This window comes from Astyanax mexicanus, chromosome 23 (assembly GCF_023375975.1).
Source record: "Astyanax mexicanus isolate ESR-SI-001 chromosome 23, AstMex3_surface, whole genome shotgun sequence".
In the NCBI taxonomy this organism is placed as follows: Eukaryota; Metazoa; Chordata; class Actinopteri; order Characiformes; family Acestrorhamphidae; genus Astyanax; species Astyanax mexicanus.
Genome location: NC_064430.1, coordinates 2,890,355 through 2,907,914, shown reverse-complemented (window position 1 = coordinate 2,907,914; position 17,560 = coordinate 2,890,355). Strand labels below are relative to the sequence as shown.

The 17,560-nt window shown below is 38.4% G+C and overlaps 1 protein-coding gene across 4 annotated transcripts in view; it reads left to right on the top strand.

Moving 5' to 3' along the window:
• The first annotated feature begins 432 nt into the window (after positions 1 to 432).
• The window catches only part of dpy19l3 (dpy-19 like C-mannosyltransferase 3), a 92,366-nt gene continuing 75,238 nt past the window's right edge, over positions 433 to 17,560 (top strand). The window contains exons 1-4 of one of the 4 annotated variants that reach the window (XM_022665288.2): positions 433 to 539; positions 4,674 to 4,797; positions 4,968 to 5,092; positions 17,105 to 17,195. In XM_022665288.2, the coding sequence (XP_022521009.2) occupies positions 4,689 to 4,797; positions 4,968 to 5,092; positions 17,105 to 17,195 (325 nt within the window). In that variant the 5' untranslated portion in view covers positions 433 to 539; positions 4,674 to 4,688. Of the gene's footprint in view, positions 540 to 2,293; positions 2,761 to 4,673; positions 4,798 to 4,967; positions 5,093 to 11,666; positions 13,024 to 17,104; positions 17,196 to 17,560 lie in introns of those variants that run through there. The other 3 variants (XM_022665290.2, XM_022665289.2, XM_022665287.2) reach the window with 3 other exon arrangements.

The following is a 17,560-nucleotide window of genomic DNA, read 5'->3' as shown; positions in this document are numbered from 1 at the left end:
TATTTGCCTTGGGGGTTTTGTGTTCAACAGGTAGCATGAAAAGACCAAAGTGTGTAACTATCTATTTAGCTATTCCCTATCTCAGCACCTCCACCACCACAGCCGCGGCTCGCCCTCTTTCACTCCCCCCCAGAAAAGGCTGCGTTCGCCGGGGGGTCGTTGGTCCCTTTCCCCGGTCCTCTTTCTACGTGGCAGCCCGCTATTGTACTGCCAATTCATCCGAGTGAGGGGGGAGAAAAGCGGGGCAGAGCTCTAGCACCGCTCGCTGTCCTTCGCTTTCTCTGTTTTTTTTTTCGCTAGCTACGGCTTTTTAGTGTTTTATTTAGCTGATTTTGCAGGGAACCGGTCTGCTGGGGAAGCCCGTGTGGAGCGGCTGCTTGTGCCGGTGCGTGGAGGAGCCGGAGCCGCAGCCGGAGCGGGTGGTGGTGGTGGTGGTGGTGGTGGGGTTGGAGCTGCTGGAGGAGGTGCTGGAGGTGTTGGAGGAGGTGGAGGGGGGCTCCTGGACATCCGATACCCAACTCCCCGCTCTGCTGAAGAGGGTGAGATCCGGCACCAGCCGCTAGACCGGTTATTTCAGCGAATTTGAGGGATTTAGGTTGATTTAAGAGCCAGAGAAGGGAGCGGCACGAGCGAGCGATGCGATCAGAGATTGGCTGCCACTCCGGCCGCGGCGTGGAGTAGGAAACACCGCTGCATGACAGGCCTGCGGAGCCGCGGACAACATAACACAAATAACAAAAGCTACAGTCTCGATACGCGGCGTTTTTTTACCCTCAAAACGGGCTGGAAATGTGTGGTTTTGTCCGGTTTATGTTATAATAAATGTAGGATATACTTCTAGTCTTTGTTTTAGATTAAAAACAATGGGAATATGTGTTTTAAATCAGCTGGAATTGACAGAAAGGCAGAGGCTGATATCTCTGACTGCTATTGTCTGTCAGAGATAACAGTAAAAACAATGGATATTTTGGGGTTGTTGATATAGATATGGATCTAATAAAACGTCCAGAGGAAAAGAAAAGTTAATTTTCTTGTACGATTTAGAGTTTAAAAGAGATTTACCTAAAAGTTTCTTAGCTATTTTATCAATTCACATCTACTCAGTCCCAGTCTGGGTTGAGTTTCATGCCAATTCATATGGTGGAATTGATTTTATTTTGATTTTGTCCCCATTATTATTAAAAACAAGGATTAAAGATTATTAGGATGAGGATCAGGCAGGATTAAGCCTGAAAGTGAATAACATCAGGTGCCTCCTGGTGCTGATGTTTCCTATTAATGTCCCTTTAGTCTAGGTTCAATCCCTGTTTTGGAAGACAAGGGTTTGTTTTTAAGATAAAAATAGGAAACTGTGTTTAAATCAGCTGGAATTGGCAGAAAGGCAGAGGCTGATATCTCTGACTGCTATTGTCTCTCAGAGATAACAGTAAAAACAATGGATTTTTGGGTTTTAGACATGGATATGATTTGTTTTCTACGATTTCTTGTTTAAAAGAGATTTCTTAGCTATTTTATCAATTTACATCTACTCAGTGCCAGTCTGGGTTGAGTTTCATGCCCATTCATGTGATAGAGTCTGATTAAACTGTTTTTATTTTCATTTTATGCCCATTATTATTTAAAATTAAGTTTAAAGATGATTAGTTTGAATATCAGGCAGGATTTAGCCTTAAAGTGGAGAACATCAGGTGCATCCTGGTGCTGATGTTTCCTATTAATATACCTCTAGTCTAGGCTTAATTCCTGTTTGGGAAAGACAAGGATTAAGACAAGGTTCAATATGAATATGGCTCTTTTTTTTCCAAAAAGCGATCGGCTGATATCCCCCCTTGTGAAAAAAATAATTAAATTATGTAATTAATTTGGTATTTTGGAACTACTAATTTGTACTTAATTACTACTTGTTTGTAATTAAAATGATATGAATTTGCACTAAATTTTTATTGAGTATACTAATCATATGTTATTTTCGCCACTGTTTAATACAATTTAAGTATATTTGTGTGAGCTGTCCAACTGAAAATTAAAAACATTAAAAAGTGGTTAAAGTATAGATTTAACATCACATTCTTTTTTACTAATGGGAACTTTTTTAAGTAGGTATAATTTTAACACGTAAAAGGTTCATCAGCACAGTTTTAATTGTATGAGAAAAAAACCCCCACAACATTTCACAGAAGTACACTAAGAAGAAATATAGGCTCATAAGACACATTTAGTAATATAAAGTATAGTTTTATTATAATAAGAAAAGTTAAAAAATATATACTAATTATATGTTATTAAGCATATCACCAGTATAAAATTAGCACAAAAAATAAAGTATACTTTTTCTTTTTTTTTTTCAAAAAATACAGATTAAGTTGATAAAAATGTAAGTATAGGGAGAAACAGTGTACTTTAATTATTCTGCATATAGTTTAAGTGCACTATTATTATATTTGAACATACAACTATACATATAGTTGTGCTTCTAATATATACGATCCAATTTTGGATCTAGCTGATGTTCATCATCCAGCCTCTAGATGGAGCTACAAGCTGAAGCACACCTTTAGACTCAAGCTGAGTAGCTCCACCTGCCTACAGGTGCTACTCATTAGCAAGCACTCAGCTTAGCTTGATCGGTTTGGAGCTCCTGTTTTCAGCATTTCTTCAGTTCATTTGTGTTGGATTAATGCTCTTCATGGAGGAAAAACTATGTAGATTTGAACCTTACTAACTGGATAAAACAATGCAGCTTCCAGCCCAGCTCGTACAGTGAGTAGCAGAGCTAACAAACACCACTAACCACACGCACACACACACAACACCAAACACTGCAGAGCACATTTAATACAAACCAACTGTACAGCAGCAGCAGGAGTCAGAAAGCTAAAGCAATCATGTTAAAACTGTTATTAGTGCTAAATAAGCGCTAAAATAAATTTTTTTTAGTTTCCACTTTTATTGTTGCGATTAAGGACCAATGGTGAGGTATGTGCATCACATACCTTTTAAAAGCTGTGTAAAGTTCTTTACAGCACACTGTTTTTGCTTTTGCTTTCAGCTAACACTGAACATCCTGAGAGCATCATTACAAGAAAGTGTTTGTGTTTATCTGACCTTATTTCTACAGATTATAGGAGTGCTTAGCTCCTTTTAAAAGTGCATTTTTGTTTTTTACAGCTCTTCTCCAACCATTCTAACAATTTACGCTCTTTAATTAAATGTTTTCATTCCATATAACTAGTTCTAACCTGATTTATGGAACAACATGTTAGACTACAGGTTTTAAAATTGTGATATTTGTTACATCAGGATTTTAAATGTTAAAATATTTACAGTCTTGTTCACACAATAGAAACACAAACATAAATGGTTGCTTACTGAATTTGTCATATTTATTTAATTGTTTGTTTGTTTAACATCAATATTGAGAAATTGATTTTTATTTTTTTGTTTATATTTATTTTTTAAGGGTGTGTTACTTTCATTTTATGTCTTTTCAGGAGATTAGTCTAATAAATTTAAAGAGTAGCTTCTCCAGGTTTAGCTTTAGCTTTCTAGGATTAGCTTTAGCTCTCCAGGTTTGGCTTTAATTCTCCAGGTTTAACTTTAGTTCTATAGGTTTAGCTTTAGCTCTCCAGGATTAGCTTTAGCTCTCCAGGTTTAGCTTTAGCTCTACAGGTTTAGCTTTAGCTCTCTGTTTTTAGCTTTAGCTATCCAGGTTTACCTTAGTTCTTTCTCCAGGTTTAATTTTAGTGTTAGGATTTGCTCTCCAAATTTAACTGTAGCTCACTAGTTTTAGCTTTAACTATCCAGGTTTAGCTTTAGCTCAACAACTTTTTAGTTCTCCAGTTTTTGCTTTAGATCTTTAAGTTTAGATTTAGTGTTAGATTTTGCTCTACAGGTTTATCTTTAATTCTAAAGGTTTAGCTTTAACTCTCCAGGTTTAGCTTTACCTCTGCAGGTTAAGCTTTACCTCTGCAGGTTAAGCTTTACCTCTGCAGGTTAAGCTTTACCTCTGCAGGTTAAGCTTTACCTCTGCAGGTTAAGCTTTACCTCTGCAGGTTAAGCTTTAGCTCTCCAGGTGTAACTTTAGTTTCCCAGGTTTACTTAAACAGTACCAGCCAGCAGTTTGGCTTCAGATTAATTTAGGATTTAACCAGGAAAAACTGATTATAGATAAATAGTTATAATTTGACCAGTGGTGTGTCAACTTTTACTTTCGCATATACATAGGAAACACACAAGGACAATACATACGAAACACACGAAACACACAAGGACAATTACTGCACAAACACGGTCACTTTACCCGCACTGAGACACTTTATTTTCTACTGCTCTAATTCATTTCATGCTGCTATAGCACATTTGCACTCTGGACTTGTTGTTGCAACCTGTCTACTCTTTCTATTTATTTCATTTGGGGTATTTATCTTTAACTATTTTGTATATTCTATTTTTATTGTATTCCTTTATTGTACTTTTATCTATATATCTATTTAATAACAGCTCCTGGGTGTAAACTGGATCGTGAGATCACAATTTCGTTCCACCTCATGTACCACATAAGATGCGAATGACAATAAAATCTCCTTGAATCCTTGAATCCTTGAATACATACTTAAGCTGTACAGTATATGTTTTATATATATTAAATATGTCTTTCTGTCTTCGTGTTGCAGTACCTGTGATCCAGAATGACGGCTCTGCGGCAAAGGAAGGGCAGTAAGGGTAAAGACCCCGGTCCAGACGCTCAGAGTCCGCGGTGTGACCATGCGGCCGAGGGTCCGGTGAAGACAGCTTCTGGTCAGTACCCTGTCCCCCTGTCTCTCTGTCCCCCTGTCTCCTCTGGTGTCCTGCATTAGGAGTGATTGAGGGTTATTGACTGTGTGAATTAATAACAGGCTGTAAATGCTGTGTAAAAGTGTTTAAAGTTAATACTCTGCTCTGATGATTATCATCGATCTGCTCTGCAGGGACTCTGTGGTGGACTGTACTCTGTGTGGTCACTGGGTGTACAGTGGGGGTCAGTCTGGGTCTGCTGTGCTGCATCTACGTCGCTACGCTACATGAGAATGATCTGTGGTTCTCCAATATAAAGGTACGATTTAAACACCTGATTTTTGTTTTTGCTTAATATTAAACATTGCTTTCTGGAAAGCAAAGTGTAGCAAAGTTAAAACAGAAAGCTACAGCCTGCAGATGAAACGATGCACAGCTCCCAAGGGTTTAGCTTTTGATTTCCAGGTTTAGTTGTAGTTTTTCAGGTTTAACTTTAGCTGTCCCGGTTTAGCTTTAGTTTTCCATATTTAGCTGTATATCTCTTCAGGTTTAGCTTAAATTCTGCAGGTTTAACTTTAGCTATCCAGGTTTAATTTTAGCTCACCAGGTTTAGCTGTAGTTTTTCAGGTTTAGCTGTAGCTCTTTAGGTTTAGCTGTAGCTCACTTCAGGTTTAGCTTCAGTTCTCCACGTTTAGCTTCAGTTTTCCAGGTTTAACTTTAGCTTTCCAGGTTTAATTTTAGCTCACCAGGTTTAGCTCTAGTTTTTCAGGTTTAGCTGTATCTCTCTTCAGGTTTAGCTTTAGCTCTTCAGGTTTAGTTGTAGCTCTACATGTTTAGCTTAAGCTTTTCAGTTTTAGCTTAAGCTTTTCAGTTTTAGCTTTAGCTCTCCAGGTTTAGTTATAGCTTTCCAGGTAGAATTTTAGCTAGGTTTAGCTGTAGTTTTTCAGGTTTAGCTGTAGCTCTCTTCAGGTTTAGCTTTAGCTCTTCAGGTTTAGCTGTAGCTCTACATCTTTAGCTTAAGCTTTTCAGTTTTAGCCTTATCTTTCCAGGTTTAACTTTAGCTTTCCAGGTTAAATTTTAGCTACCCAGGTTTAGCTTTAGCTCTTCAGATTTACTTTAGCTTTAGTGTTAGATTAAGCTCTCCAGGTATTTTCTTTATCTCTCCAGGATTAGCTTTAGCTCTTTAGGTTTAGCTGTAGCTCTACATCTTTAGCTTTCCTGGTTTAGCTGTAGCTCCCCAGGTTTAGCTGTAGCTCTCTTTAGGTTTAGCATTAGCTCTCCAGGTTTAGCTTTAACTCTTCAGGTTTAACATTAAAGTGCTACTTATATATTATTATATATACATATATTCTGGTTTGTTTAACACAATTTTTCTTTACTAAATAATTCTGTATGTGTTCCTGAAGAGAGCTTTAAACATTATAAATCTTTAAACATTAAAAGAAAGAAAACACTGAATGAGAAGAGGTGTATGCAAACTTTTGACTGGTACGATAAATACAAAAATAAATGTAAAAGCACTTTATTGCATTTCATTTGTCTGGAGCAGAATATCGAGGCTGTGTGAATTGGTTAATAAAAGGAGAAAGAGGTTTTAATATGTTAAGCAGCCCAGAAGATTTTAAGTAGCTGCTGTATTATGAACCATTTGCATGATTTAGTCCATTCAAACCTCGTTTTGCTAAAGTTGTACAGAATAAAATCTGAGGAAAAGTCTGTTAAAATGAGTCAGAATTCAGTGAAGGTGGCTGAGGGACATTGTTTCATTATATTTTTTACGAGAACATCCGTCGTTCTTATCTTATATTTACTTGTATACATTACTTACAAGAACTTGGTGCTACATATCATGTATTGTAATACACACCTTACAATTAAATATTTTGCATTTTTTTTTTACTGTTACAATGTAAGGTCCAAATTAATGGCCTGGAAAGAACACAATTGATGGTTTTATTATTATTTTTTTTTTCTCCCTACATAGTGAATGAATAGTGAAGTGATTCAGACTATGAAGAAACACACAGGGAATCATGTAGTAACTTAAAAGTATTCTCTGTGTAGCATTTAGGTGCTCTTTCCATCTGTAAAGCTTGCGGTTTCTAAGGCTGATATCTCCGATTAACTCTTGCGCTTCCTTTCCCTGGGTGGTCCTGATGAGTGCCAGTTTCATCATAAAGTGTTTGATGGTCTTTGTGATGACTGAGACCACTTGAGAAGTTCTTTTTGGATTAATTGACCCCTTTTTTTTTATATCTTATTGCATACAATATGATATGGCACACCCCTAATAACTTATACATTTAAAAAAAACACAAGAATTTGATCAAATTTGTAACAGAAGTCAATGATCCAGAATAGTATGATACTAATAATAATAATACTGCACTCCAAATATCTCCATATATCCATGATTAAAGTAAAATTAATGATACTGGACTGATATAATCTGTCTCTAGTAGATATATAATGGGAAATGAGAACGGTGTGATAATTAGGGGTGGGTGATATGGCACAATGTATTTCAGGGTATAATGTCGGTCAAGAAATTAAGAAATGTTGACAGTACTATTGTATATATGTACATATTCTGTATGTTTGTCTTTATATTTTGGGTGACTTTAGTATTAATCTACAATTTAAGATGCGTCCAAGCTTTTCACTGGTGCTGAACACACTCTCAAACACACTCTCAAACACACTCTCAAACACACACGCACACACTAGGGGTGTCACAATTTTGATATTTTATTTTTCTCTCAGATTAAGTTAATAATATATCTTTATTAAAAAAAAAAAAAAACTTGTCATTCTCAGGGGCCGAGTCTTATTGTTCATGTTTGACTGTTATAGTAGGATAGAGTTCAGTTTGTTAAGGTTCTAATTGTTCTATTATTTTGTGCATGACTGTTCCTGTATTTTTTTTTTATTTATTTTATGCTGCTACCAAAAAAGCCACTAGATGGCATTACATAAATATCTTAATTAAATTATTTAAATTTGACCATTAGTGCCTAATGTGGTGTATTACAGATCACATGTATCACTTTGCATCACTTATATCAAGCCCACCTTTTGAAATAAGATATTTTAAATTTGATGAATCCAACCAATGACTGACCATAGACTAATCTAAAACTGGCATAGGCCACTCTGCTGTAAAAAAAAAAAAAGAAGAAGAAAAAAGCAAATCGAGAATCGAATCGTGACTCTAAAATCGGAAATAAAATCGAATCGAGGATTTAGAGAATCGTGACTCCCCTAGCACACACACATGCACACACACTTCCTGCTGGGAAAGAATGATTCATTCTCCATATGTGGTGAAAGATTGGTTTTCTTGCGCTGTTCTGAATAATCCACATGATTATAAACAGTCAGGCAGAGTTTGGGCAGTGGATTATTCCGCCGCGTCCAAACCCGTAACCGAACAGAGCCAGAAACGCTATGTCATGTTCGGATCTCGGCGTCTCGCCTTGCCAGTGTTCTCCGGCGGTGATTAAATTAAAATCAGATCAGTGTGGAGGGGGATGAACTGGGATCTGAACTCAGGCAGGATGAAGGTTTGATAGTTTACAGTTGTTTTTTCTGGCGTGATGTATTATATTCTGTAATCTGGTTCATTCGGAAGCGTTGGTCAGTTTTTGTGTTTTATTTGAACACCTGAACGCTGAATGTCTCAGGTGTGGCTGCTTTCAGATCAGTATTATGGCGTGTTACTGGGTGATGGAGAAAGCAGAGTCATGTTCTGGATCTGATCCAGGTTCTGCTTTTCTTCTCCTGCTGTTACTAGAAGTAAATGTGATCTGTGAGGCCACGTCTAGTCGATGTTCTCATGCGTTGTAAGTAGTGCAGTCGAGTTTAAAGCAGACATGTTGTGCAAAAACTCACTTTTTGCATGCTTTTGTATTTCCACCTGGGTCTCGACTGCCCATATAAAATCTATAAACTCTATAAACCCTCCAAACACCAAAAAACAAATCCATCCATCTGTTTTCTATGAATCAGCTGAAAGAGTTTGCTGTCTGGAATCATATGAGCTTCTATGAGCCGTTTGGGTGGCTCCTCCCTTATTGTGATGTCACCCTGGCTAGTCTGGATCACTTTACCTGTCTCAAATACTTGTCCTACTAAATGCCATCTCTACTATTGTCTGAAGTAGCTGAAGCTCAGTGCTGACCTGTTCAGGAGACAATTAGCAGCTTGCACCTCATCTTGTAGTCCTTCTGGGATCCATGTATTAAATGCAATGCCGGTACACAGTAGGATTAGCCAGCAGACTTCGTCTGAGGGAGGGATCTGTACCCACTGTCTGTGGAGAGTCAGCAGATAAGGGAGATGCGAGATGAGCCAGCAACAGCTTATTTGCATAAAAGTGACGTGCCTTTAAACCTTAAAGAATAGAGCTGATAAGATCTCGTTATATAAGAGTGATTTGTGTTGTATTTAACAAGTAGATATCTTCTAAAATGTGTAAAAAAGATGTATATGTCCCTTTTTACACAGTAACTTTTAAAATAATGAAAAAAAAAAAAAACACTGAATTTAGGGTGTCCAAACTTTTGACTGGTTTCAGTGTGGATGGCTCTCTTCCATTCCGTGTCATATTACTGTACAGTATTATTTTTATTGTCTCCATTAAAAACTCAATGCACTGTTTGGAGGCACAGCCAGTGGCGAGTTATATTGTATCCATAAATATAGTCCAATAAAAATGACTTAGAATTTATTGCCGCCATATTAAAGTATATTAGAAGTTAAGAGTGTGTGTTTACTGTGTATGTACACTCCTGGGACGAATGTATTGGAACACCTGCTCATTTTTATTGTGTTTTCCAAATTCAGGGGTATTAAGTGTGCTTATCATGCTTTTGTTGAAGTAAATGTCTCTATTGTCTGGTAAAGGCTCTCTACTAGATTTTAAGGAGTATTGCAGTGAGGATTTGATTGTATTCAGCGAGGAAAAAGTAAGTTAGTGTCTCAATAGTGGCGTTAGACATGGTGCACTAGACAAGCTTTGTGTGTGCGTTTGCACATCAGTAGGAGCAATGGGTGCAGAATGACTTCATTATCCAGCGCTATTCTGGATCACTTTACCTGTCTCAAATACCCGCTCTACTCAATACCATCTCTACTAGTGGTTGTACTAAATTACCAAGCAAAGAGGTTGGGTAACCTTAGCTGAAGCTCAGTGCTGACCTGTTCAGGAGATAATTAGCAGCTTGCACCTTGTCTTGTAGTAAAATGGTAAGACTATAAAAACACAGTAAAACATGGAAAGCATTTTAAAATGAATAAAAACATGGTAAAAACATCGTACACATGGTAAAACTATAGAAACATGGTAAAAACGCAGTAAACATGTTAAAAGTGAGGAAAACTTGGAAAACATGGTAAAACTATAAAAACATGGTAAAAACACGGTAAACATGGTAAAAGTGCGGAAAATGTGGAAAACATGGTAAAACTATAGAAACATGGTAAAAACGCAGTAAATATGGTAAAAGTGTGGAAAACGTGGAAAACATGGTAAAACTATAAACATGGTAAAACTATAAAAACGTGGTAAAAACACGGTAAATATGGTAAAACTACAAACATGATAAAAACACAGTGACCCTTGTCTTGTAGTCCTTCTGGGATCCATGTATCAAGATTTTGATAGTGTTGTTGTTTTCCATACTTATCAACCTTAACCTTAAACATGTTTCCCTAATATCTGATCACATATCCGCATCATTTATATTGTTTATTACAGTAAATATACAGTAATATGTATCTGGTGCTTTAAGAGTCTGAAGCTGTGTCTGGTAGGGGTGGTAGGCGCTCTGTAATCAGTGATTACGCTGCAGGAAGAACAGCTGTGCTGGTAGGTGGAGGAGCACATGGTGGTGCACTCAGGCACTGCTGGACACGCTGGGGATCAAATCAGATCCAGGAGAAATTGTAATGGAAAGAACGACAGCAGTGTTTTAAAACTTATGATTCATCCTCTGCTTTCATCCTTTCATCCGTCCTCTCTCTCTCTCTCTCTCTCTCTCTCTCTCTCTCTCTCTCTCTCTCTCTGTAAACACGACCCTGAGCTGCTCTCTCTGCTCACAGGGATTAACTGACCACAGCTTTTTATTCTTCCTCCTGTTCTTCTGCTTCTTCCTCTCGTTCTCCAGTGGAATTATACCTCCAGGACGATGTCAGGGTTCGAGAGAGAGAGCGCCGTGTTCTTACTGTGAAATCCAGCATGCTGAAAATTCATTTCCCTCCTCTGATCCGGAGAAGAGTAGAGCAGCAGATACAGTCGGTCTAGTGTGATTCAGAAGATGATCAGAATCAACATGGTTAAACTACAAACATGGTAAAAACCTATAAAAACACGGCAAAACTGTAAAAACATAGTTAAAACACAGTAAACTGGTAAAATTATAAAAATGTGATAAAAACACAGTGAACATGGTAAAACATGATAAAACACGGTAAACATAAAAAATGGTGAAAGCACAGTAAAAACTCAGTAAACATGGTAAAACTATAAAAACATGGTACAAATGAGGTAAACATGGTAAAACTATAAAAACATGGTAAAAATGCGGTTAACATGGTAAAACTATAAAAACATGGTAAAAATGCGGTAAACATGGTAAAACTATAAAACATGGTAAATTCGGTAGTAAACATGGTACAAATGCGGTAAACATGGTAAAACTATAAAAACGTGGTAAAAATGCGGTAAACATTGTAAAACTATAAAACATGGTAAATTCGGTAGTAAACATGGTAAAACTATAAAAACATGGTACAAATGCGGTAAACATGGTAAAACTATAAAAACGTGGTAAAAATGCAGTAAACGTTGTAAAACTATAAAAACGTGGTAAATTCGGTAGTAAACATGGTAAAAATGCGGTAAACATGGTAAAACTATAAAAACATGGTAAAAATTCGGTAGTAAACATGGTAAAACTATAAAAAAAAACATGGTAAAAATGTGGTAACATGGTAAAATGCAGTAAACATGGTAAAACTATAAAAATGTGGTAAACGTGGTAAAATGTGGTAAAAGTATAAACACATGATAAAAATGTGGTAAACATGGTGAAACCACAAAAACATGGTGAAAATGTGGTTTAACATGATAAAACTAAAACATGGTAAAAATATGGTAAACATGGCCAAAACTATAAAATGCAAAAACATGGTAAAACTTTAAAAACATGGTAAAAACACAGAAAACATGATAATAACGTGGTAAACATGGTATAAGTACTGAGATGAAGCGCTATGAGAAGAGTATTTTGTATATATTTGAGTCAGTGGTCGGGCTCCTGATTAATAACAGTCTCTGGCTCTGTGTTTAGCGCGGTACCCGCGCCGCCGCTGCTGCTGCTGGATGCCAGCCGGTAATGATGTAGTGCTGATGCTATTCAGATCCAGTCAGGAGGTCTGGTTGATATCTCTCCAGGAACTCTGGAACTCTGGAACACGGTCATTGTGTGACTGCAGACAGCTGTCCAGGACAGTTATAGCGCCTAGTGGAGTTCAGAGTTCTGTAGTTTTAGTTCATATAAACGCTTTAACAAATGCTTTTCAGTATTTTCCAAACGTCCAGATGACCTTTCAGCTGTCCTTCATCTCACCAGTGAGTTTACCAAGGGGTCACCAGTGCTTCTGGACCAGGACCAGGCTCTGCTGTTCTAACTCAGTTTCTTTCATTTTTGGCTTTTTGTGTTTTTAGTTCGCCTTAGAAACTTTTAAAAACTTTAAGACTTTATAAAAAGCTCTTACGAAATTCTGATTCCGGATTGTTCTTGTTGGCCTAGCGCTTTCTCAACAAGCTCCTCCTGATCTGAAGGGCTGGATCTTCTCACGGTTGGTAAACTGGGCGGAAAAACTGAATTCTGAAGGCTGAAGTCTGAAAGCAGAAGCAGAGAGTTACTAGAACTTCTTGTGGAAATGGAGACGCGACAGAGGAGGCAGTGCGCGAGAGCGTGCGAGCGAGAGAGTGATTCACGGATCTCTGAGGACGGGGAGCTTTCAGAAAGCTTGGGAAGAAAAGAACATGTGGAGCTCTGGAGGAGGAGGAGGGGGCGGGCTGGCGACTCCCGGAACTCTCCACAGAAGGGGCTTCCTGCTTGGCACGGTTGGCAGGCTGTTGGCATGGCGGCGGGTTTGGTGGTAGCGGGGGTGACGGGGCTCTCGCACGCCTGGTATGTTTACTCCATTCACGAGAACCTGCTGTGGTTTTCACAGTTGGAGGTAAGCAGGAGAAGGTTAATTTTAATTGGGTCTGCAGTGGGAGAGGGCTGTGTGTTGCAGCAATATGCAAGAATTTGGCGATATGTATCACGATGCAGGGATCATGATTCAATATATTGCGTTCATATATCAAGCAGGGATCAAAGCAGGTATAAATATATATTGCAATTGAAAAATCTAATTTTATGGTCTGAGTGCATGTAGTCCTGTGTTGTGCAGCCGTCTGCCAATGGTGCTGGCATTATTAAAAAAATAAACAACACACACTATCATGTTTATAAACTGTATAAAGTGTAGAAAATAACACTGCTATCTAGTAGTTTACATGTAAACTATCAATACACTTTTGAAAATCCATAATTGTGGATGTGAGAGGCAACTGTAACATAACTAAAACTAGGCAGTGTGATGGGTATTTCGCCTAGTTTTATGGCGATATAGTGATATGAAGGATTTATTGCCAAGTTTTATGCCTATATCATGAGTATATTGTCTTTTTTTTGGCGATAATGAGTGTATCGCCTAGTTTTATGGCGATTTGATTGGTACATTGCCTAGTTTTATGATGATATGGCAATATAATGGGTATATCACCTAGTTTTGTGGTGATATGATTGGTGTATCGCTTAGTTTTATGGTGATATGATGGGTATATTCCAATGAACGTTGCCTCGCTTTGCCAAACATTCACACAAAGCAATCCAGACTGTTCTCATACAGAGTTCCCCAATGGTGGAACAAACTACCTTCCACTACCAGATCAGGAGAATCTCTCGCTATCTTTAATAAACTCCTGAAGACAGAGCTCTTCAAAGAGCTCTTACTCTCCTAACACCTCTAACTAACTACCTTCTACTACCAGATCAGGAGAATCTCTCACTATCTTTAATAAACTCCTGAAGACTGAGCTCTTCAAAGAGCACTTACTCTCCTAACACCTCTAACTACCTTCTACTACCAGATCAGGAGAATCTCTCGCTATCTTTAATAAACTCCTGAAGACAGAGCTCTTCAAAGAGCACTTACTCTCCTAACACCTCTAACACACTCACTACTTCTAACCTCATTTCCTTCTTCCCCTCCTTCACTCCTCTATCCTATTATTCCCCTTTGACCTCCTTTTATCCCTATCCAAAGATGTTTTACCTTTAAACTTATTTTACATTGTACTTGACTATTGTAAGTCGCTTTGGACAAAAGCGTCTGCCAAATGTAATGTAATGTAATGTAATGTATATTGCCAATTTTTATGACGATATGGCAATATTATGTGTGTTGCCTAGTTTTAAGCTAAGATTATGGGTTTATCACCTAGTTATATGACTAAATCATGGGTACATGGTTGATATAGTGATATGATGGCTGTATCACCTAGTTTTATATAATTTTTTGGTGGATTGGAAGTTGGAAGCTGAGGATGAGCTAGTGCTGGACAGGATGACCTTTTGTGTCAATTATAATGAATAAACGATTATTAAATTTAAATTCACACCAGTACAGTCAGGTCCTGTTTTAAATTCACTTTAAATGTTAAATGAGATTTATTAAAAGAGAATCAAAGTTTTTTTTTTTCTCTGAAAGTTGAAAGGAACTTTATGGGTTCTGTTTCCTCTAGAGCTCGGCCTTTTCATTTATTACTTTCCTTCATTATTTCTCAGGTGGACCCGTAATGCATTACTCTGTGTTCTGAAATGATATATATGATTTGTGCTTCATTGCATTTTAATGGAACTTGAAACTTTAAGAAGTTTGTGAAGTTTGAGACAGAAGTTGGGTTAACTCTTAGAAGCTGTATCTGGCATGCCAGATGTCATGGGACATGGGAATTCCTGGTTTCAATTAATTTGCCCCCAAAACTATGAACTTTGGTCTCATTTTGCATAATGTTTTAATGCTCCTATACATCATTTTGGTGGTATGGCTGATCTCAGCTGGAGATTTATTTCAGTATTCTGAGCTTCTGAAAGAGTTTATATGGTCAGAGTGAAAGGAGAGAGAGGTCGTCTTATAGACTCCTTTAATAAGTCAACAAAGTTACTGCGCCCATTTATCTCTGGACTTTTATTACTGCGTCTCCGGCGAGACTTTCCCATTGAAAGATTTATGCTGACTCGTGTTTGAAAATAATGCATGGCTTTATAAGTATCTCTCTCTCTCTCTCTCTCTCTCTCTCTCTCTCTTGAGTGTGTGGAGCAGATGCTGTGTGAGAAGCAGATCCAGAGTTTGGGCTGAGAGCTATGACGTAAAACAACTCGGATCTTCATAAGCTTAAGAAAAATTAGGATATATAATAATAAAAACAGGGCTGTGTGATAACTCATATTTTTATTTTTTATAGTGGTATTAGTTTTCATGATGAACATGAGCTGTTATAAAATGCAACAGAGTGAGCTGTTCAGACGGCATACTGTGATAATTTGACAGAACGAAGCTGGAGATGGAGCGAGGTTGAGTAGAGGTAGAGTGAGATAGAATGAGACAGTGAGTGTAGTAGAGTGTGGTTGAGTGATTTTGGAGTGAGGCAGAGCAATCTAGAGTGAGTTAAGGAGAGTCAGAGTGAGGCAGAATAAGGTAGAATGCGGCAAAGCAAGGTAGTGTGAGGCAGAAATGGGTAGATTGGGGCAACATATGGAGGTTTTTATGTGGCAAACTGATCATGTGACAACAAGGCTCGAGGCAGAGTGAGTGTGTAGCAGGGGTAGAGTAAGGCAAAGTTAAGTAGTGTGAGACAGATGTAGAGTGTGGTAGAGTGTGGTAGAGTGTGGTAGAGTGTGGTAGAGTGTGGTAGAGTGTGGTAGAGTGTGGTAGAGTGTGGTAGAGTGTGGTAGAGTGTGGTAGAAACGTATAGATTGGGGCAACAGATGGAGCTCATGTGACAACAAGGCTGGAGGCAGAGCGAGGAAGAGTGAGACATGGAGGTAAAGTTAGGTAGTGTGAGGCAGTGTGTGGTTGAGTGAGACAGAGTGTCGTAAAGTGAGGTAGTGGGGGCAGAAACTTATAGATTGAGGCAACAGATGCAGCTCGTGACAACAAGGCTGGAGGCAGAGCGAGGAAGAGTGAGACATGGAGGTAAAGTTAGGTAGTGTGAGGCAGAAATGGGTAGATTGGGGCAACAGATGGAGGTTTTTATGTGGCAAACTGATCATGTGACAACAAGGCTCGAGGCAGAGTAAGTGTGTAGTAGGGGTAGAGTGAGGCGAAGTTAAGTAGTGTGAGACATATTGAGAGTGTGGTAGAGTGTGGTACAGTGAGTTAATGTAAGGGTGTGTGAGGCAGAAACTGGTAAGATTGAGGCAACAGATCATGTGACAACAGGGCTGGAGGCAGAGCGAGGAAGAGTGAGACATGGAGGTAAAGTTAGGTAGTGTGAGGCAGAGTGTGGTTGAGTGAGGCAGAGTGAGTTAACATGAGGTAGTGTGAGGCAGAAACGTATAGATTGAGGCAACAGATAGAGCTTATGTGACAACAAGGCTTGAGGCAGAGCGAGGAAGAGTGAAGCAAAGTTAGGCAGTGTGAGTGTGGTTGTGTGAGGCAGAGTGAGTTAATGTGAGGTAGTGTGAGGCAGAAACTGGTAGATTGAGGCAACAGATGGAGCTCTTTGTGGCAAACTGATTATGTGACGACACGACTGGAGGCAGAGCGAGGCAGAGTCTATGGTTAAGTGAGACTGTGTAAAACAAAGTGAGGTAGTGTGAGGCAGAAAATGTGTAGATTGAGGCAACGGATGGAGCTCTTTATGTGGCAAGGCTGAAGCCAGAGCAAGGTAGAGTGAGATAGTGTGAGGCAGTGTGAGGCAGAAACGGGTAGTTTGAGGCAACATATGGCGCTCTGTGTGTGATCATGTGACAACAAGGCTGGAGGCAGAGTGAGGTAGAGTGAGAGTGCAATAGAGGTTGAGTGAGGCAAAGTGAGGTAGGATGCGGTAGAGTGTTACACTGGTAGTAGATATATACATTATGAGATGTTTTGTATTTTCTGTATTCATTTTTTAATAAATCCTAATTTCTGATATATTTCCCAGTTCTATCCAGGTGCTGGATTATTTCTCTGTTGATGACACTGTTCTTATCTTGTCCTGCAGGAAGTGGAGCGGGAGATCTCGTTTCGGACCGAGTGCGGACTCTACTACTCCTACTACAAACAGATGCTCAGAGCTCCATCTATACAGGAAGGTAGGGAAACTAAAAACAAACACTAAAAAAAGCTCTATATTCTGGCAGTGAAGTTATTTTATTACTCAGTCTGCTTAACATAGATTTTTTAAAAATTAAACTCTGGTCCAGTTATTGTAAAAAAACACGGCAGATATGATTTTTCACATTTATTATACAGCATTCATATTTTTTTTTTTTTTATACTTTTTTAAAATATTACCAAAAAAAAAAAAAATAGTACCCTATTCCCATTCAAACTTATAATATGTCCCTGTTACTGCACAAATTAGTAACCACCTGGGATACCATGGCAACAGGCTAGCAACAGCTCAGCACCATGGCTACCACCTAGCAATACCTTAGAAACCACCTTATCTGACTGT